This window comes from Protobothrops mucrosquamatus, unplaced genomic scaffold (genome assembly GCF_001527695.2).
Source record: "Protobothrops mucrosquamatus isolate PMUCROS unplaced genomic scaffold, P.Mucros_1.0 scaffold663, whole genome shotgun sequence".
Classification (NCBI taxonomy): Eukaryota; Metazoa; Chordata; class Lepidosauria; order Squamata; family Viperidae; genus Protobothrops; species Protobothrops mucrosquamatus.
This window is the reverse complement of record NW_015386951.1, coordinates 211754-231568: the sequence shown is the minus strand read 5'-3', so window position 1 is coordinate 231568 and position 19815 is coordinate 211754. Positions and strand designations below refer to the sequence as shown.

At 36.8% G+C, this 19815-nt stretch overlaps 1 protein-coding gene across 1 annotated transcript in view; it reads left to right on the top strand.

The window, feature by feature from the left end:
• ASCC3 (activating signal cointegrator 1 complex subunit 3) overlaps positions 1–19815 on the top strand; it is a gene marked incomplete at its 5' end in the record, with an annotated part of 204773 nt that overhangs the window by 122152 nt on the left and 62806 nt on the right. Inside the window, 10 exons of the mRNA XM_015818005.1 lie at positions 769–867; positions 1806–1974; positions 5430–5650; positions 6859–6944; positions 7665–7831; positions 7940–8085; positions 8182–8302; positions 9731–9873; positions 18072–18209; positions 19130–19250. Coding sequence (XP_015673491.1) covers positions 769–867; positions 1806–1974; positions 5430–5650; positions 6859–6944; positions 7665–7831; positions 7940–8085; positions 8182–8302; positions 9731–9873; positions 18072–18209; positions 19130–19250 — 1411 coding nt within the window. The remainder of the gene's footprint in view (positions 1–768; positions 868–1805; positions 1975–5429; positions 5651–6858; positions 6945–7664; positions 7832–7939; positions 8086–8181; positions 8303–9730; positions 9874–18071; positions 18210–19129; positions 19251–19815) is intronic.

The window sequence follows — 19815 nt, the reverse complement described above, 5'->3', positions numbered from 1 at the left end:
GGGACCTTGGAGGTCATCTAGTCCAACCCCCTGCTCAGGCAGGAAACCCTATACCATTTCAGACAAATGGCTGTCCAGTCTCTTCTTAAAAACTTCCAGTGTTGGAGCATTCACCACTTCTGGAGGCAGGTTGTTCCACTGGTTAATTGTTCTAACTGTCAGGAAGTTTCTCCTTAGTTCTAGGTTGCTTCTCTCCTTGTTTAGTTTCCATCCCTTGCTTCTTTTTCCTGCCTTCAGGCGCCTTGGAAAATAGCTTGACTCCCTCTTCTTTGTGGCAGCCCCTGAGATATTGGAATACTGCTATCATGTCCCCCCTCGTCCTTCTCTTCATTAAACTAGACATACACAATTCCAGCAGCCTTTCCTTATATGCTTTAGCCTCCAGTCCCCTAATCATCTTTGTTGCTCTTCTCTGTACTCTTTCTAGAGTCTCAACATCTTTTTTACATCGTGGTGAGCTGTTATTTTTCTTCATTGGTATTGTGCTAGACTGGGCTTTTATAATCTTACTTTTCAAAATTTTCCAAGCTTCTTGAGCTGTAACATATAGCATATTCCTCAGCATTGGGATATTTTATTATCAACATGGTTGATTGTTGATTATGTTTGTTACTTTAACCAATTTCACATAGGTCGGGAAAGTCACATACAGAGTCAGTGAATGGGAGTGAAGGGAGTGCCATATAAGCCCAGTGAAATAAATAAATAAAATGAGGGCATTTTAAAGAGAACATATATGTAACATTGTGTATTTACTTTGCCCCATAGGTGCATGGAACAGGTGGAGAGCCCTGGTGGATTTGGGTAGAAGATCCTACCAACGATCACATTTATCATTCAGAATATTTTATTATTCAAAAAAAGCAGGTAAATTTATGCTGTATAATAGTATAGAATGCATGTATTATGGGATAGTTTCCTAAACACTAACTTCATATTTATTTTTTTACAGTGCTTTGAAAAAATAGGAAGAAACCCAATCCTATATAAGTATTATATCACACTAAATATGAATTAAGAAGATTTATTTTAAAAAATCTACCTTATATATTTTATACTTATTAATAGTCACTGGTTTATTAATTATTACACTGTATAACATGATTTTATAAAACATTATTATATAATATTACAAAATCTCTGACACAGTAATACATATTGCTGCATCCTTTGATTAGTAATAATATTGCCTTTTCCAAAACAGACAGATCATATTTTCTGACAACTATTCCTTGATTTATGGAACAACACCACATTTCCAGCCTCTCAGTGTGATGTTTTTAGCCGCCACCACCACTACCCCATGTCCACTACATCCCTACATCCAGTTAAGCTGTCAGATTACACAGCTTTGGTACATAGCTCAACATTACTGCAATATATTTTTAACATTTAAAGTTTTCCCCATAAATCTGGTTATATCCATTATTACACTATCCTGAAAAGATATCACATTATCACATAATGATATATGAGTGAGCGAATCCTAAATTGAAGATATCTCCACTGTTATGAATTAGGAAGACTAAATTCAATTTGGTCAATCTTTAAGACAATCATACATAACGGTTGATTCAATGCCATGACTCATCTTCTGCCCAAACTTTTCAATAGAACAATTTTCCATAAATTTTGAAAATAGAATTTTTCTACAGAGTTAAGTATCTATGAGTCTCATTATCAAAACTCAGGCTACTTTTTTCCATATCTGTTTTATTTCCTTATTTGTGTACATCTATATAATAAAACAGATCATCATGTTAACCACTGGAAGAGAAATAACTGTTCATTTTTTTCAACCATAGGTCATTGCAAAAGAAACTCAACTGTTAGTATTTACAATCCCAATTTTTGAACCGTTGCCCTCTCAATACTATATTCGTGCTGTTTCTGACCGATGGCTAGGAGCTGAGGCTGTATGCATTATTAATTTCCAGCATCTGATTCTGCCAGAGAGACATCCACCTCATACAGGTAACATTGTACTGAGAACTGCATTCCTGCATAATTATATAGAATTTATTTCTTAAGTTGTTTACAAGTATTAAATATTGGAGTGTTGGGAGGGGGGTTCTACTTGTTTGTAGTTTAGATTTTCATTGATTCTCCACACCAGTGAGATCTATCATGGATGAATGTATGTATGTTGTAATTTATAAATAACTTATAAATCTGACTAAGCTGACTAACTCAATATGATTTTTTTTTAAATGGAGGGCAGCATCTCTTAAGCCTGTTGTATTAGCTCCTACCTTACAGCATTTTTCTGAAATAACTCTTATGTGATCATTAATTTGTACCACAAATGGGAAAAAAGTGAGATTGTTATTTTTAATAGCTATATTTGTTTGCTTAATGATGCCTTATAGTAAGAATTTATTTTACTTTGTACCATTCTCTAAAGTCTCTAGTTTACATAGAAACAGGTGGTGCATAGCCTGTTTGCATAAAAAAAACAGTGGCACATGAACTTGTTCACCAAAGACCTATATACCAGTATGCCTATTGTTGTGGTAACCTCTATTACCATTAAGCCTAGCTCATTTGCAATTCAGCTTAGAGAATGCTTTCAGAAATATTCATCTCACGTGATATATGTGGGGTTCTTTTTAAACGTATAAATTCATATGTGTATCTGCTGTGTTTGGTATTGTTGCTCAGTATCTAATCTGTCTGGCTAAACATGTGTACCTATTTATCTAATTGACTGGTCAATGAGTACTATTCAAAAGAAGCAAAAAGATATTTACACATCAGCAAATAGGAGACTTTGAGGATTTATGGTAATTGACTGCCATTCCCATCTGGTTCCTGTGAAACAATGAAGTGCAGAGAGGTCCTGCTAGACAAAGATCAAGAAAAAGGCCTTTTTTCCCCCTTCTGACAGATCCCAAGAAATCACAGCATTAGCAGGGGATGATGAAAGAGTTCTAAAGTATCTATGAAAAATATGTTGCGAATATCAAGGCTTGAAGCCTCCACAAATTTTATGGCTCTCCAGCCATACCTTGCTGTGAAGCATCCTGAAAGGGGTACTGAAATCTTGAGCCAAACCAAACTTCAAAGAAAGCATCTGTGTAACAGAATCATCGCAGTTCTCTGCTAATTTACTAAGAGTCAGGTTATATACACGCTCCAACCTCTGTACGCCAAACTTCTCAAGTGTTTGACGGAGAGACACCTCCAAACGTAATACTAGAAAAATACTTTTTTTAAAAAAATGTCTAGTTACTATTAGAAAACTTAATACAAAGATGTAGGCATGGATGGTTCTAGCTGAATTTGTGTGATTTTATATGATAATGTGTCATGTCTCTTTTGTTGCATAACGCTAATTATCTTGCCTTTACTCATATTTGCCCTTTGAATAATTTCTCCCTTTGGCAGAAATATCAAATTGAAGTTACTACCAGTGCTACCATTACTACTTTTGTATTTTAATACCATCTTCTTAGAATTTTAAATATCATTTCTAACACTTTAATTTTGCCCTGCCTGAAAACTGACAAACAGTTGGAGCTGTGTGTGCGATGTGTTGTTGGTTCACAAAGGCTACTACATTCAACACTGACTGAAAACCTCTTTAAAGGCCAGGCATATAATAATCAAGTCTAAATGTATGGTATAATGGTATCATTTACCACAGCAACACTGCTTTCTTTAAGCTGACAAATTGGCAAATTAATGAATTCACTATATTCCTTGCAATCAGTGTCTCCTAGGTTTCTAGAAATAGCACCAAATGCTGAAGAATACCAATCTGCATAATTGATCCTTTATGAAATATATAGTTTATTATCCATTTCCAATCTTTAGCTAGGACAAAATATTTTTTTACCCATAAGAGTCCTGATCAGGCACTGCCCTCACATATAAATCCAAACAAAGAAGGATGGTGATTTCTTCACCTCTCTTAACTGTCCTGATAAGGTTACTGAAGAGTTGTTCTCCATAAATCCTAAGCATAGTTCAAAAATGCTTACATCCCCATGTACTCCAAAGTACTTCTTCCTGTTATTTTCCAAATCATGTTCCTCTTTTTGGAATTTGGACTGAATTTTCGTCCCTTTCACAAAAAGAAGTAGATCTTCCATTCAGAGAAGAGGCATACCATCTGTTTATTTTTATGATAAATGTATTTTGCATTTTGTTGCATGGTCTGATAAATGTGGTTGATTTAATAAGATTAAATGAAAGAGATGATAAAATATGTCCTTGTGTCATTCTTGATTAAACTACTTACAGTTTTACAGTTTTTATAAATATATGCATCATATCTAAGAGGCTAAATCAGTTTATAAATTAAATTGATCCTGGTTTTCAAGTATGATGCGGTATTGGAATAATAACACAGCAAATTAAAAAAATGTCTAAAACAAATTTCCCGTTTTATGTTCTATTCAATTAAACAGGACTTCAGTATTAGCAGAAAACCATAAAGCCAACACAAAGGCAAAATAAAATCAAATAACCAGATTCATAGCTCCTAAATAAAATGTCTAAGAAAAATAGTACTTCGTTTATATAATTTTTAATTCCAGAACTGACTGTATTATTCTCCCTTCAAACAACTCAAAAATACATACACATCCTCGTCTCTTGTCTCCATGTAGTAGAAACAACCAAAAAGAAGAAGAAAACTTGATGATGTACTTGGGCAGAAAGAATAACCTTGAAGAACAAGAGGAAAAACTTGCGAAGTCTGAATGCATCCCCCCCCACTTTTAAAAAAAAATCTTTGTGAGAACTAGGGAGTGTCTTGTCTGAGACAATTACTCAGATTACACCTCTGTCCCAAACACAATTTTCTTTGATTTGACTATTATCTTGATAGTGGCTCTTCCTTCTGTTCATCAAGGTTATTCCATCTGCCCATTAGAGATGGGAATAAGCAGTGAAGAGGAGGGGTAGTGCTGATAAGGAAAGAGAAATGTGGAGAGATAAGGTGACAATAGAAGATAATTGAAGGAAAGAAAATTCTATGTAGGCATTACCCAAAGTATTAAATTTGCAACATAAACAGCCCTTCCCAAGCAATGGCTAATCTCCAAAAGTATCTCAAGTTTGGGGATTTGGAGAAGTCTCAACTTTCCTTTTTTTTTCACTTTCAAATCAGTATTGACTCCTGGCAACTTCCTGGACAGTTTTCTTAGCAAGATTTTGGAAGTGTTTTGCCATTGCCTGCTTCCTAAGATTGGGAGTGACTGTCCCGACGTTACTTAGCTGTTTTTGTGCCTAAGGCAGGACTAGAATTCACAGTCTCTCAGTTTTTAACTTGATGCCTTAACCATACCACCAAACTGGCTTTCAAGAATGAATTAACCCAGAAAATTATATCTTCATGCTCATCTATATGAATCCTTATATGATGTTTATTGGGATTTTCATAAATACTTTGTGTTAATTGATATGTATTATTACGTTTTTAGAATTGTTGGACCTCCAGCCTTTACCCATCACAGCTTTAGGACATCCCAAATATGAAGCTCTCTACAAATTTACTCATTTCAACCCAGTTCAGACTCAGATATTCCATACATTATATCACACAGATAGTAATGTACTACTTGGAGCACCCACTGGTTCTGGAAAGACAGTTGCAGCAGAATTAGCCATCTTTAGAATTTTCAATAACTATCCCACTACAAAGGTTTGCAATACATTTTTTTTTCTCTGAGAAATGTTTGTTTTCTGTAATCTGGTTTTCATTAGGACTAAATGAAAAACGGACAGTAGTATTACATAAGGCTTACTTTTTATCTGAGGTTGTGTGTTTAATGAAAAATTCCAAAGTAAAAAAAACCCTGCTTAAAATGAGGGATGGGGGGATGCTTTCTATTAAAAAAAAATTATGACTGATGGAATTTGTCATTATTTTAGAATATTTCTATATTCCACAGCATCAAACTGTTTTCTGGGTAGTTCACAAATACTGCAAAAAAAAACCTAAAACCCAAATATGTTAAAACTAGGCATTCGAGAGAATAAAAGGTTTACCTAATATCAGAAAAGCAATTTTTATAGTTTAATTTCACTTGGATTTAATTGCTTTGAAGAGTAAAATAATTTTATCAATATTGGAAGTTTTTAAGAGACTGGACAGCCATTTGTCTGAAATGGTATAGGGTTTCCTACCTGAGCAAGGGGTTGGAATAGATGACCTCCAAGGTTCCTTCCAACTTATTATGATGATGATGATGATGATGATGATGATGATGATGATGTATGAACATGAAATAGAAAGACAGACATGAAATCGAAACAGCTAAAATGTGTTAAGGGAAAAAAGTACTGCAAAAAAACCCAAAAACCAAATATGTTAAAACTAGGCATTCTAGAGCAGTGGTGGCGAACCTTCTAGAGACCAAGAACCCAAACTGCAACCCAAAACCCACTTATGTATTGCCAGGTGCTGGGTGGGCGTGGCCCGCTGGCGTCTGCTGCCCGGATCTATGCTTCCAGAGCAATTTCGCCCCCCCCCCCACGGTCAAGAGAGAGCAAGAGCGCAGGCGCATGTGGAGAGGCGGAGGGGAGCAGCTTGGCCCGGCCTCCCTCTGGGGCAATGGCACACGTGCCCACAGTGACGGCTCCATGTGCCGCCTGTGGCACCCGTGCCATAGGTTCGCCACCACGGTTCTAGAAAATAAAAGGTTTACCGGATATCAGAAAAGCAGTTTTTATACTTTAATTTCACTTGGATTTAATTGCTTTGAAGAATGAAATAATTTTATCAATATTAGTTTAACATCAATAACAGTGAAGCTTTAAATACAGGCCCTGAAATCTAAATAAATAATTACTGTATATTATAGTGATTTTGAATACTTTAATCTTGTTTTGACTTGACTTGTTTTGTAGGCAGTATATATTGCACCCCTTAAGGCACTGGTGCGGGAAAGAATTGAAGACTGGAAAATTAGGATTGAAGAAAAGCTTGGTAAAAAGTAAGTGTTTTAAAAGAAGTTCAGTAATCAATAGAGATGGGAAAGTTTATTTCCTTGATACCTGCTTGCTGCAGTCTTGAGAACTTTCAACTAATACATAAATATTAATGTGCGTAAATTTGATATATTTATGAATGTTCCTTACCATAATACCACATACAGTCCATGAAATCTGAAAAGTGTTTTCTTAAGAATATATTTATGTACAGATAACAAGCTCTAGGGACTTTTAAAATATTTCTTTCTTAATATATGTATGCATACAAATCCAGCTTAATAAAAGCTCTCTGTGTTATTGATTTAACTTTATGAACTGTACATGAAGCAGTTCAGACTATTTTTTAGACTTTTTGCAGTTTGCAGTCGCTTTGGAAAAAAATGCATTCTGATTTGGCTAGAAAATTAAGCAAACCTTTCTCTCCTATAACATGGATTTTCTTACCTAGGACCTCTATGTTGCCATCTTTCCCTCCTAATTACAGCAGCCTAGGACCTGCTTGTGAAAGGAATTGCATTCATTAGGATGGCAATGCACTCCTTTTGGGGGGTGGTGGAAGTAAACACAGTATTAGGGATATTATTGTGGTGTCACCCTTACGTTCAGAGCGAATAGTGTTGTTCCTCATGTTCCTGTTAACATTCAGGACCAAGTCACCATTTACAAAGTGATAAAAATGTGTGTCCTAATATTTCACAATGTCCATTTGACTCTTTTTACAGGGTTGTAGAGTTGACAGGGGATGTAACTCCTGATATGAGATCCATTGCCCAAGCTGATCTTATTGTTACGACACCGGAGAAGTGGGATGGAGTCAGCCGAAGCTGGCAGAATAGAAGTTATGTCCAAAAGGTTTCTGTCCTCATCATAGATGAGATACATCTGCTAGGTAGGAATTGCTTTGATCTTTATTGTTGTTGGAACTGAAATATGTTGTTATTGTTAGTTGACCTATCTATAGCTGTATATCTATATCTTCTTTTTTATGTTTTCCTAGGGGATGAGAGAGGGCCTGTTCTGGAAGTTATTGTATCTCGGACTAATTTCATCTCGTCTCACACAGAGAAGCCTGTCAGAGTAGTTGGTCTGTCAACAGCATTAGCCAATGCCAGGGATCTAGCTGATTGGCTAAATATTAATCAAGTATGTAAATGATGCTTACAGTTGAACCTCTGAGCATTATCTTTAAAATATCTACAGCCTTAAGCTTGGAAAAAATAACCTTATTTATCTCTTTAGATGGGGCTATTCAACTTTAGGCCATCCGTGCGTCCAGTTCCATTGGAAGTTCACATACAAGGTTTCCCAGGCCAGCATTATTGTCCTCGCATGGCTAGCATGAACAAACCAGCCTTTCAGGGTATGCAGCCTTAGCTATTTCTTTCGCCTAATATTATCAGCAGACAAATTTATAATACATGTTTTTTGTATCTTTAAAGAATGTCTTTTTAACAACATGGCTTATGTGTGGGCCCTCTACATTTAAAGAGCTAACAGCACAGAGGGCAACTGAAATATATTTCAGACAGAGTAATTACTGTTACCATTTGACACTGTGAAAATATTTTCCTATTAGTGTGTTGAGATTTACAACATGTAAATCATTCTCAGTATTAATTCACTAGGAGATTTGCCCCTAATGGGATCTTTAAAAAATGTAAACAGAAATTGGACATCAAGTTAAACTTGCGTAATTCTAATTTCACAGCATAGCCATAAAGTTCAGAAATGTTAGTACATCCAAATATGTCTCTGTTTTCAACTTTTGATTCTCACACTGGAAAGGATAAATTTAAGAACCACCTTCATATTTTATTAAAGCATGTACTGTGTAGGTTCCATAAGGAATATTTATTATATCAATTAAAAGAAAGTCCCCAAATAAATTTTGGGTTGTGAACTGCTGTTGATTGTAAGGAGACAGTTGTGAGGTGGCTTTTTAGCTGATCTAATTAGCCTTATGACAGAAGCGAAGTATTGATTGGAGACTAGAGACCAATCTTGGCAGTTCAGATTATTTACACCTCAAAGAAGAGCATTGTAGAAAAACACTAATGAACTATAAATCTGTCCAGAGCTGTTCAGCCACACCTGTTCCTGAAACAACAAAAAATCATTATCTGTCAAGCTTTCTATCAGGAAATAGATGTATTGATTTCTATATGAAGAAGAGACAATGTCAGCATTGTCTTTTGTTATAGGCATACACGTGTATATGCCTATGTTCCTACTTGTTATATTGTCATTTGTGTTAAAAGTAGATTGTCAAGTAGCCTTCAAACCTTTCAAGAAGTAATAATTATTTTTACATTCAGTATTTTTTTTTATTTTAAATAGTGTATGTGTGTATGACTATACCTGAAGGAATGCTGTTAACACTTCTATGTTCTGATCAAATTACTGTAGCAGTATAATTGAAGGAAAGTTTTTGTTTCCATATGTTTGATAGAATATAGTTATGCATATGTCAACAGCTGCCATTATAAACTTTATTTCTCAACCCATAAAACTGCTAAAAGCTGGAGCTTCTCATTTTGTGCATTTAAAAAAATGTCGTTTTGACTGCTTTCCTCTTTTGCTGTATTGACTGTTAAACCCCCACTCTCCCCCCATTCCAAGAAAGTTGACTTTGCTATAATTTTAGATTTTTGAAATAATTTAAAAGAAAAATGTAATTATTTTATATTTTTCATAACAATATTGACACTATGAGAAGAAGCTGCTGAAGGTGATACTAGAAATGAGAAACCGCATTCCATTGTATGATTTTTCTTTTGTGTTTTAACAGCCATTAGAAGTCATTCTCCAGCCAAGCCAGTTCTTATTTTTGTATCATCCAGACGACAAACTAGACTTACAGCTTTGGAACTCATTGCATTTTTAGCAACTGAAGATGATCCAAAACAATGGCTGAATATGGATGAAAGAGAGGTAAATTTTGTATTACTTGAATTAAGTGAATTACATTTGAAATTTTTATTAAAAAATAGAATTTGGTGACTTTATTCATGTTTTTGTTTTGCTTTTCTATATCACTTTTTTGACATAAAGTTGGCACATACAATACTTTTGATGCATTAGTTGAGAATGGGCTTCAGGGTTTCATGTTCCTTTAGTCCAGCGGTTCTCAACCTGTGGGTCGCGACCCTTTTGGGGGTCGAATGACGCGTTCACAGGGGTCGCCTAAGACCATCGGAAAACACATATTTCCGATGGTCTTAGGAACCAAGACACTGCCGACACCCTCCTCCACCGGCTCCAGGATGCCCTTCTCCTCCGATAGCGCCTGCTCCTGCCACCGCAGCGCCATTGTGCACGCCCCCGACGCCGCCCTGGGCTGCCTCAGCTGCGTGGGTGGCCAGGCCGAGCCGAGCCCTGAGCTGACTCAGCTGCTGGCACTGCCGCTGGGCTGCTCTGCCGCTGCCGCCACTGCTCACCGAACCGGTCTCCACGCCTCCTGGTTGCCCAGCTGCGCTCCGCCCCCGGCCACACTCCGCATCGCGCGGGAGCCTCCCCCATGCCGCCTGGCCCGCCTCCCTCGCCGTTGGAGGCCACCTCGGCCCTCCGGCGCCCGGCGCAGCCATGGGGCTACCGGGCAGAAGTGACTCCTTCCCGGCTCGCCGGGCTACGGGCCTTGAAAGCAGCCAGGGGGCGGGAAGAGGGTGAGGTGGTGGCAATGCCCGCATGTGTGTCGGAGGCCAGCCGGCCGGGCGGGGAGGGGAGAAGCGGTGCCTTCCAAGCGGGAGCTGGCGCTCCGGCCACGCCCCTCGTGTGCGATGGGCTGTGTGGCGTGGAAAGGGGCTCCCGCGCCCCCCCGCTGTGATGGCGCTCAGGAGGCTGGAGGGGCGGGCAGGTCCCGGGGGGCAGCTGGGAGAGGGCAGGAGGGGCCGGGATGAGGATGGGGGCTCCAGGTTGGCGGGTGTGAGAGGGCGGCCAGCGGCTCTGAGGCGTGTGGATCCTCCGTGCAGCTTCCGAGGCCCCGGATGTGCCNCCTTCCTTCCTTCCCCCTTCAATCTCCTTCCTTCTCCATCTCCTTCCTTTCCCCTTCAATCTTCCTTCCTTCCATCCATCTCCATCCCTTCCCCTTCAATCTCTTTCTCCTTCCTTCCTTCCTTTCCCCTTCAATCTCCTTCCTTCTCCATCTCCTTCCTTTCCCCTTCAATCTTCCTTCCTTCCTTCCCCTTCCCTCCCTCCCAACATTTTTGAGCAAGGAAGAGTAAGCTTCTCCAGCGAGCATTGCTATATTGTTTTTGTGGTCAATCACTATGCTTTAATTATGTTCAATTCGTAACAATGAAAATACACCCTACATATCAGATATTTACATTACTATTCATAACAATAGCAAAATTACAGTTATGAAGTAGCAATGAAAATAATTTTATGGTTGGGGGTCACCACAACATGAGGAACTGTATTAAAGGGTCGCGGCATTAGGAAGGTTTAGAACCACTGCTTTAGTCATTCCTTGACCTCTTCTTTCAAAATACAAGTTCCCATAACTTCATCCACTGGCAAATGAATGTTTCATCATTACCAAAGGAGAGTTTATTTCTATAAAAGGAGCTGTAACCAGAGTTCAGAGAACACTGTTTGCTTTCCAAGAGTAAAAAGCCAGAAAGATGCATGTTGTTTTGATTCCTTAGGCGTTGTTGTTGTTAGTTGCGAAGTCGTGTCCGACCCATCGCGACCCCATGGACAACGTTCCTCCTGTCCTCTACCATCTTCTGGAGTCCATTTAAGCTCACGCCTACTGCTTCAGTGACTCCATCCAGCCACCTCATTCTCTGTCGTCCCCTTCTTCTATTGCCCTCAATCTTTCCCAGCATTAGGCTCTTCTCCAGTGAGTCCTTCCTTCTCATTAGGTGGCCAAAGTACTTGAGTTTCAACTTCAAGATCTGGCCTTCTAAAGAGCAGTCGGGGTTGATTTCCTCTAGGACTGACCGGTTTGAACGCCTTGAAGTCCAAGGGACTCGCAGGAGTCTTCTCCAGCACCATAGTTCAAAGGCCTCAATTGTTTGGCCTCAGCCTTTCTTATGGTCCAACTTTCATAGCCATACATTGCAACTGGGAAAACCATGGCCTTGACTATACGTACTATTGTTGGCTTTATCCCATAGTATTGCATACATGTCTGCATGCATGCTTGTAATAAGCTGTGATTTGTGTGGTTCATGTTTTCAGATATAACATGTCTATGTTTTTAAAACCATGAACCATTATCTTTGGTGTTTTTAAAATCTCACAATAGATAGACTTTAGTAAGCAGCTGAAACCCAAGCTTAAACTGGCTTGGGATATTTATGTATGATTTTCACTATGGCATAATCAGATAGAGGTGTGATTTTTCAATATTGTCATGTGTTTCTCCCTCTTTTTATAGACTATTTAGGGCTTTTCCATGAGCTTCTTTAATCAACAAGCATCACACAACCAAAAAACCCCCTCCAGAATGGATGACATACATGTACCATTTTATTTCACATGTCTTCAAACGTCTTCCCAATTAACTTCATTGTTCTTAGAAATTGAAGGTTAAGAATACTTCGGAAGTTTTATGTAAGGTCCTGAACAGGGCACAGGAACATTTGATCCCATAAGGAATAGAAATCACAAATAAATAATCACTCTTCTCTCTCTTTCTGTCTCTGTAAGGGTGGGCCCAACGAAGCTCGGCTCATTAAATTTTTTACTATTTATTACTTTCCTCTTGGTGATCAATATTTATTGGTTTTATCATGGATTTACCCAAGAGTTGAATTTTTAGCTTTATAACTTGTCAATATATATATATAACATACACTCACGTATATTGTCTGTGTATATACAGTGTATACCAAAGGTCACATCCCACAAACAATTTATTATATCAATTACATTAAATGTTTGAATTGGTTGCCATTTTCTTATAAACTCAAAATTGTTTGTTTGATATATAACCTTTAAACATTCTTAAGTACAACATTTTTTCTGATGTTTGCAAATTCTAACCTAAAAGTAGAATCTTTAGATTGTCTGTTGGCCTATGAGATCTGTCTTGGTACATCTGGCATATTAAAATAAAAATGCACACACACACACACACTTCCAAAATGTACTCTTATTTATGGATATAACTAAAAAAAAGCTTTTTGTGCAGCTTTTCATTAAGCAAACAGTAATAGATATCAGTGGCCTCTTTTTGTTTTTGCCAGTTATGCCACCGTTTTGCACATTATAGCAGTTGTTTCAGTGGACATCAATTTCAGATTTTTTTTTTTTACAGATGTCTAGGTACAGTAGTATAAGAGGGAGGATTAGAGTTTGGCTTCCACTAAGTATGGCCATCCTTTTTTAATGATTTTTTTTCTTTTGTGGTGTAGGATTTTTCCTACAAGCAAGGGTTGGGGTGCTATCTTCTCTTTGAAAAATAACTGTAAAAGCTGTCTTGCATAAAATGCACACTCAGCATAGACTGAGAGTAAAGCAGTTGTCCTGGTCAACTGAGTTTTGAGATCCCTTGAAAGCAATTTATAAATACATTTTCATTATTGCATTTTTACCGCAAGAAAAGGAAAGAGACACATGGCTGGATGTTTTGTTTGTAGTGCCAAAACAACTCTAATATTGAACATATTGGCTTCAGGGAACAGAGGTTTGAAAGGCCTATTGCTATTCCATCTGAAGCAGTAAAAATGTCACAGAATAGTCCTGGATAAGATAAAGCAAAATAAATGTAGATTGGGCATAAGTCCAAAATAGCACAAGGGGAAATTACAGATTTAGTCTGAAGGTTGCAATAATGATTGCAATATTTTATAAACTATAGAATTTGCTTGATAAAGATTCTAATGCCAATGGGAGTATATAAAAATTGAATACATGAAATTTATATCTATTTGTCTGAGATTGTTGTCCTGTGCTATAGTTTGACATTTCCATTGCTTTTAATTTTGAACTGAATTATTGTCAAGCATGTGATTCTGTTTTTGCTACTTATACCAGTAACTAATATCAGTGTGATTTTCACAATTGCATAATTAGATTATCTGTGATTTTTGGGGGGTATTGTATGTTTCATCTTTTTACATAATATATGGAGCTTTTTCATGAACTTGTTTAAGCAGCAAGAATCACACACACACACACACACACACACAAACAAGAATGGGCAATAAAACTCCAGATACTGTCAAACTTGATGCCCTTCATACCAAGTCAGCACAGCCCATGGCAAAGAATGATGGAAATTGTAAGCTGGAGGTCATGCACTGTTCACTTCTTTGTAAAGTCTTAACACTGGGCTAGAATGTGCTAATGTTATTTCTTAAATTATATTTCTTTATTAGCAATATATTTATCTTTTTACCCTAGAGTGAAGAGTAAGTTGCATAAATTGTTGTTGACCTTGCCTGGATAGTTTATGTTCCTGGGAAACAGATTAGGTGGAAAAGATATAACTGCCTAAATTACTGTGTAATTTAGATTCAGTTCTAACACTATGCCCAGTATTAAGTCACAACACTTAGAGTGATGCATATCAGTATTTTTGTCCATAAATAATGTGGAAGAAGGATGGGAAGAATCTGTCTTTGCATTTTTAGCACTACTTTCTTTTGCAATATTGAATGATGTCGTGTTTTTTTTTTAAATGTACCTTAGCACAGGGGCATTTTAACATTGCACAACATCTGTGCCAGATGTTAAATGTGTGATTATACTTTGTTTTAAGACTTCATCACTTTCCTGATTCTTTGTACAACCCATCGTTCTTTACTGGCCATTTTCAGACCATGGATAAGCATTATACAGTGGCATATGGTCTGAGTCTGAGGTGCTTTGAAAAGGCTACAGAGTACTAATAATGAGGATTCCCCGAAAATGGGAAAACCAGGACAGCAGATAATGCTTTGAGAAAGTATGGGGTTTTAGCATCTTGAAACAATATATCACACTCAAAGGGACAAAATTGGACTGCGCAATCTGTTAGCTCATTCTTGTCCAATCTGGTCTCCTCCTTTCTTTTGGAGCCAGCGGTCTTGTCATCGGCTTGCTGAATTATACTCTGACTGGAATGAATTTCAGACACAGGGTAATGTATCTACTTAAATGGAATTCTGCCTTCTTCTTTTTTTAACAAAAGCTTTTTAGCTATATTTTTAAAATATATTAATGCTATATCATTCCTAATTTTACACATATGTAATAAATAAAAGAAAAAAAATTCTACTTCCAAGTTTGGCAACAATTTCCATACCCTTGTCATAAACTTTATTTATTTCTTTACTTCCTCTTTGCTACTTTAAAATTGTGCAAAGCATATTACTGTCTGCTTTGAAAGGAATCTTAGGCTCAGATTTTAGAGATCACAATATGAATGAATGTGCTTATAATTAAGTCAAGTAACAACAACAGGTTTTTTTTTCCTCTTTAGTATCAACAGGTTACATTGATTTATTAGGAAAGATCTAATTTTTATTTGTTTTATTAATATTACAATCAGCCCTTTTCAATAGACTTAAAAGACATTTTATTTGTCATGTGAAAATGTAAGTTTTGTTTGAGCTTAGAATAAATTTGGACATGTTTCAGGCAAATTACCCTTGATCATAAAATTGATTCATTCTTTCAGAAGAAAACTGCCATGTATGCATATGGATTTGTAGAAGATGGTATCTTGAGTAAAATAAAAAATGTAGTTATTACGTACTCCTATATATATCTTTACTTAAATACAAGTCTTCTGAGTTCACTGAAATTTAGGATCATAACCAAAAGTTTGTTTTGTACTTTGAAGAATAATTGTTAAACAAGGACTACCATAAACAGTGGTAGCCCCTTCTAGATTAATTAATTTATTCTTGTATAGCAGTCTGGAAATTGTTCTTTCGGTAACTTTACCACTTTTGCCTCATTTGTTAAGATAATAAATAATATCTATTAAAAAAAATCATCACATAGGAATTTTTCACAAAATGTTTTCAGAATTCTGCAGTCATGGTATGTGCTCATAGGTTATCAAGATAGTGCTGTAATTTTCACTGTGTTGCTCTACTGATTTCTGTGAAAATAAAAGAAAATATATTAGAAATAAAATAAATAAAATAAAATCACCCATTATTGACATGAGAGAATGGCAGGATATATAGCAGAACTCCTGATAAAGGTGCTTTGGTTTTTATTGTGATAAATACATGGCATTGCAAACATAATCAACAATACCTCAGGTCACAACACTAGTACAAGGCAGTGGACAGATTGGATCTTGAATGCCATCCCCAGCCTAGCAACTCTTAAATGCATCCCCTCTGAATAAAACACCCAATGGTGTAAATCAGAGTCTGTGGGGTGGGAATGTTTTATAATGAAGCTTTGCTAATAAAATATACAGTTGATATTATAAAACCCGTGATCCAATATGAATAGGAAACAAGGTGATGTGAAATTCTTACATTATGGTCCATACTTAGAAGAATAAGTGAGCAAATGCAGTGTCTGTACTTGAATTATTTAGTATTATTTGTTCCAAGGAGAAACCATATGCTTCAGTCACAGAACAGAACCTAGAGGATTCTTACTTTCTGTTCTTGTTCTTGATTGATTGTTTCTGACTCAAAGTATTATTTGAAAAATGAAGTCTGTTAGTACACAATCCTATTAATTCTCTGTCTGATTGACTGTGCTTCTCAGATAGATTTGGATTACAGCAGCATTCATCCTTTTCTTTCTTTTTTGCTGTGGGAGGACTGATTTAGAGCTTTCTTAATACCATATAAACGTATTGGTAGCAGGACTACAACAAATAGTGTCCACATTGTAATCATTATCAAATATTTTGTGACATTTACATTATATTGCTTTCTGTCTGGTTTTTTTAAAAAAATTAGTCTAAATTTAAGTAGCTTATAAAACTGATATTTGGAGTTTCTTGTATTCATGAAATTATTTTCCTTTATTAGCCAATGGGGGGAAAACAGTTTCTTCATTATTGATAGACATACAGTAATATTGATGCCATAAACAAATGTATCTGCTGTTATTAATCTGCTACTAAGATAAATTGTTTCGTTTAATATTTTAAAGAAAGCAATAATGCTTTCCAGTCTACAGGTTTCTGATATTATACCGTGTATTTTTATGTGTTGTTCTGTGTAAAAGCTTAAGAAAAACTCTCACACACTGCTTGAGACAGTGTTTCTGAGATTTGCCAACTTTTCAGAAGCAGTTGAGTAGTGTGTGGAAGATTGCTTTCAAATAGGAATTCCAAAGATTTGTTTATATTTATCACAGGTTGTGTCTTTACAGTTGGTCTTATAATTATTTATTATCTGAAAATTGTTCTGACTTAAGTTGGATATTATTTTGTGTCCCTGGCTTGATCTATAACATTTATTTTGTGCCAGGTTTTGTTATTTCACTGGTTTGTTAATCCTAAATAAATCACCATGCCGGCCTTCCAGAACGGGACAGAAAAACTGTGGAAGAGCCTTTTGTGAATTGTAAAATCCATGTATGTTTACTATATGCAAAACAGCATACAGGTAGTCCTTGCTTACTGACCATTTCTACAGCAAATCGTTCAAAGTTGTGATGGTGCTGAACAAGTGATACATATGATTGTTTGTGAAGAGTCTGACTATTTCCGATCTTCCATACTGCACTCCACTTATCCCTTATTGGAACTAAGTTATACCAGCATCACATTTGCTATCCCTATATCTTATCCTTATCCTACTTCTGTTTCCTCTATTCCCAGTAATGCCAGTCTTCTGATTTTTCTATTAGAGAATGGGTGACAAAGCCTAACAAATTATACCCACATTCAGGTGGTAGTTGAAGAAGACTAAAACACTACTTTTAACACCAAGTATTATTGAGTACGGTGTAAACCTCTCCCACTTACGGGCTGAGGATGATATGAAGATACTACTATACAGTAGGTGTATCATAAAAAAATGCCATGACAGATTTATGCCAAGGTTAAGTTTAAGGGACAAAAAAAGCTTTTAAATAATTTAGTAGGGAAACTGTTTTTTTCTTCATTTACAAAATGTTGTGAGTAGTACTTTGTTTTAGAAATTAATATCCCTGCTATTGATGAAAATGTTCTGAAAGGTTCTCGAGTAAATCTGTTATCTTATGTGTTACAGATGAATGTCATCATTGCAACAGTACGAGAGTCTAATCTTAAACTGACCCTGGCTTTTGGAATAGGCATCCACCATGCTGGCCTTCACGAACGGGACAGAAAAACTGTAGAAGAGCTATTTGTGAATTGTAAAATCCAAGTATGTTTACTATATGCATAATAGAGTCCTTGCTTACTGACCATTTGTACAGGAACTGTTCAAAGTTGTGATGGTGCTGAACAAGTAATACATATGACCGCTCCTCAAAATTCCAGTTTTCTCACTACCCCTGCAGTCACAAGACCATAAGTTCTGTAGTTGGCAACCTGCTGATGCTTATGACAGTTGTGGTCATAAGTGCTCCACAGTCATGTGATTGCCATTTCGAACATTCCCCATTGGCTTCCCACAAACAAAGTCAACAAGGGAGATTGCAAATTGTTCTAGTAAATCACCCCAGACTCCCAGCACTTGTGTGATACTGTGCTCTCCTCCCCCCAGCTTCCCTGTTCTTGTGCCAATCTTCAGTCTCTTTCCCCTGGCCTCCCTATGCTTGGACCAACCTGTGGACTCCTCTCCGGCCTCATTGTGCTTGCATGGCACTGTGCCCTGCTTTTCCTGTCATCCCTGTGTTCATGTAGCACCATATCCTGCTTTCACCAGCCTCCAGGTGGTCTCCTTTCCCTGTTTCTCTTGCCTCCCTGTGTTTGCATAGCACTACAACCTTCTTCCCCTGGCTATTCTGCGTCTCCACACTGGTGTGGTGCTGCACCCTACTTCCCCTACTATGTGCTCACGCATAGCCTGTATTGGGCCTCCAGGGCCTCCCCACCAATCCCACGGTCTCCTTACCTGGGACTTTCACCATTTCACTCTTAATGACCCACATATCGGCAAAAGGAACTGCCAGGATTGTTGTCACTAAACAATGCAGTCATGTAACATTTTACTTTACGATCACATCACTCAATAACACAATCCCAATTGCTGTTGCAACCCAAAGATTATCTGTATGAGAGACATTTTATTAACTTTGAAAAGATAAGTTTTGCTTACACTGACAATCTTTTCCTTTTTAGGTTCTTATTGCCACAAGTACATTAGCCTGGGGTGTCAATTTTCCAGCACATTTAGTAATTGTTAAAGGAACAGAATTTTATGATGGCAAAACCAGGCGTTATGTGGATTATCCAATTACAGGTATAGTCACAAATTGAAAAAGACTATTTTACTCTAAGAAAGGTTAAATGTATCCTTGTTCCTGAAAATGAAAGAGAACTAAACTAAATTACATATGCCACATGATTTGTTCAGATTTTTCAGTAGTAACAGGATCATAATTCTCTTAATTTTTTTGATATTTTAAAGAAAATTAGAGAATTTACAAAATGTATTATTTATCTTCACTTCTAACCCATTAAGCAATATAACGGGTTTGTTTTAAAAGTTAAAAATAATGCTTTCAATAGAATATAAGAAATAGCATTAGAGCTGGAAATAGTAATTTTATCCCTATCAATTACAAAGAGGAAATAAGGTGACATAGATATGTAAGTTATGTAGCTGATATTTATTTATTTATTTATTTATATTTGAATTTATATCCCGCCCTTCTCCCGTAGGACTCAGGGCGGCTGACAATCTATTTAAAATACATACAAAACAATACAAATTTAAAATTAATTAAAAAGAATATTAAATATTTGTCGAATTTAAAATATAATTAAAACCCCCCTAAAAATTACCCTAGGCCAGTCCTGCAAGC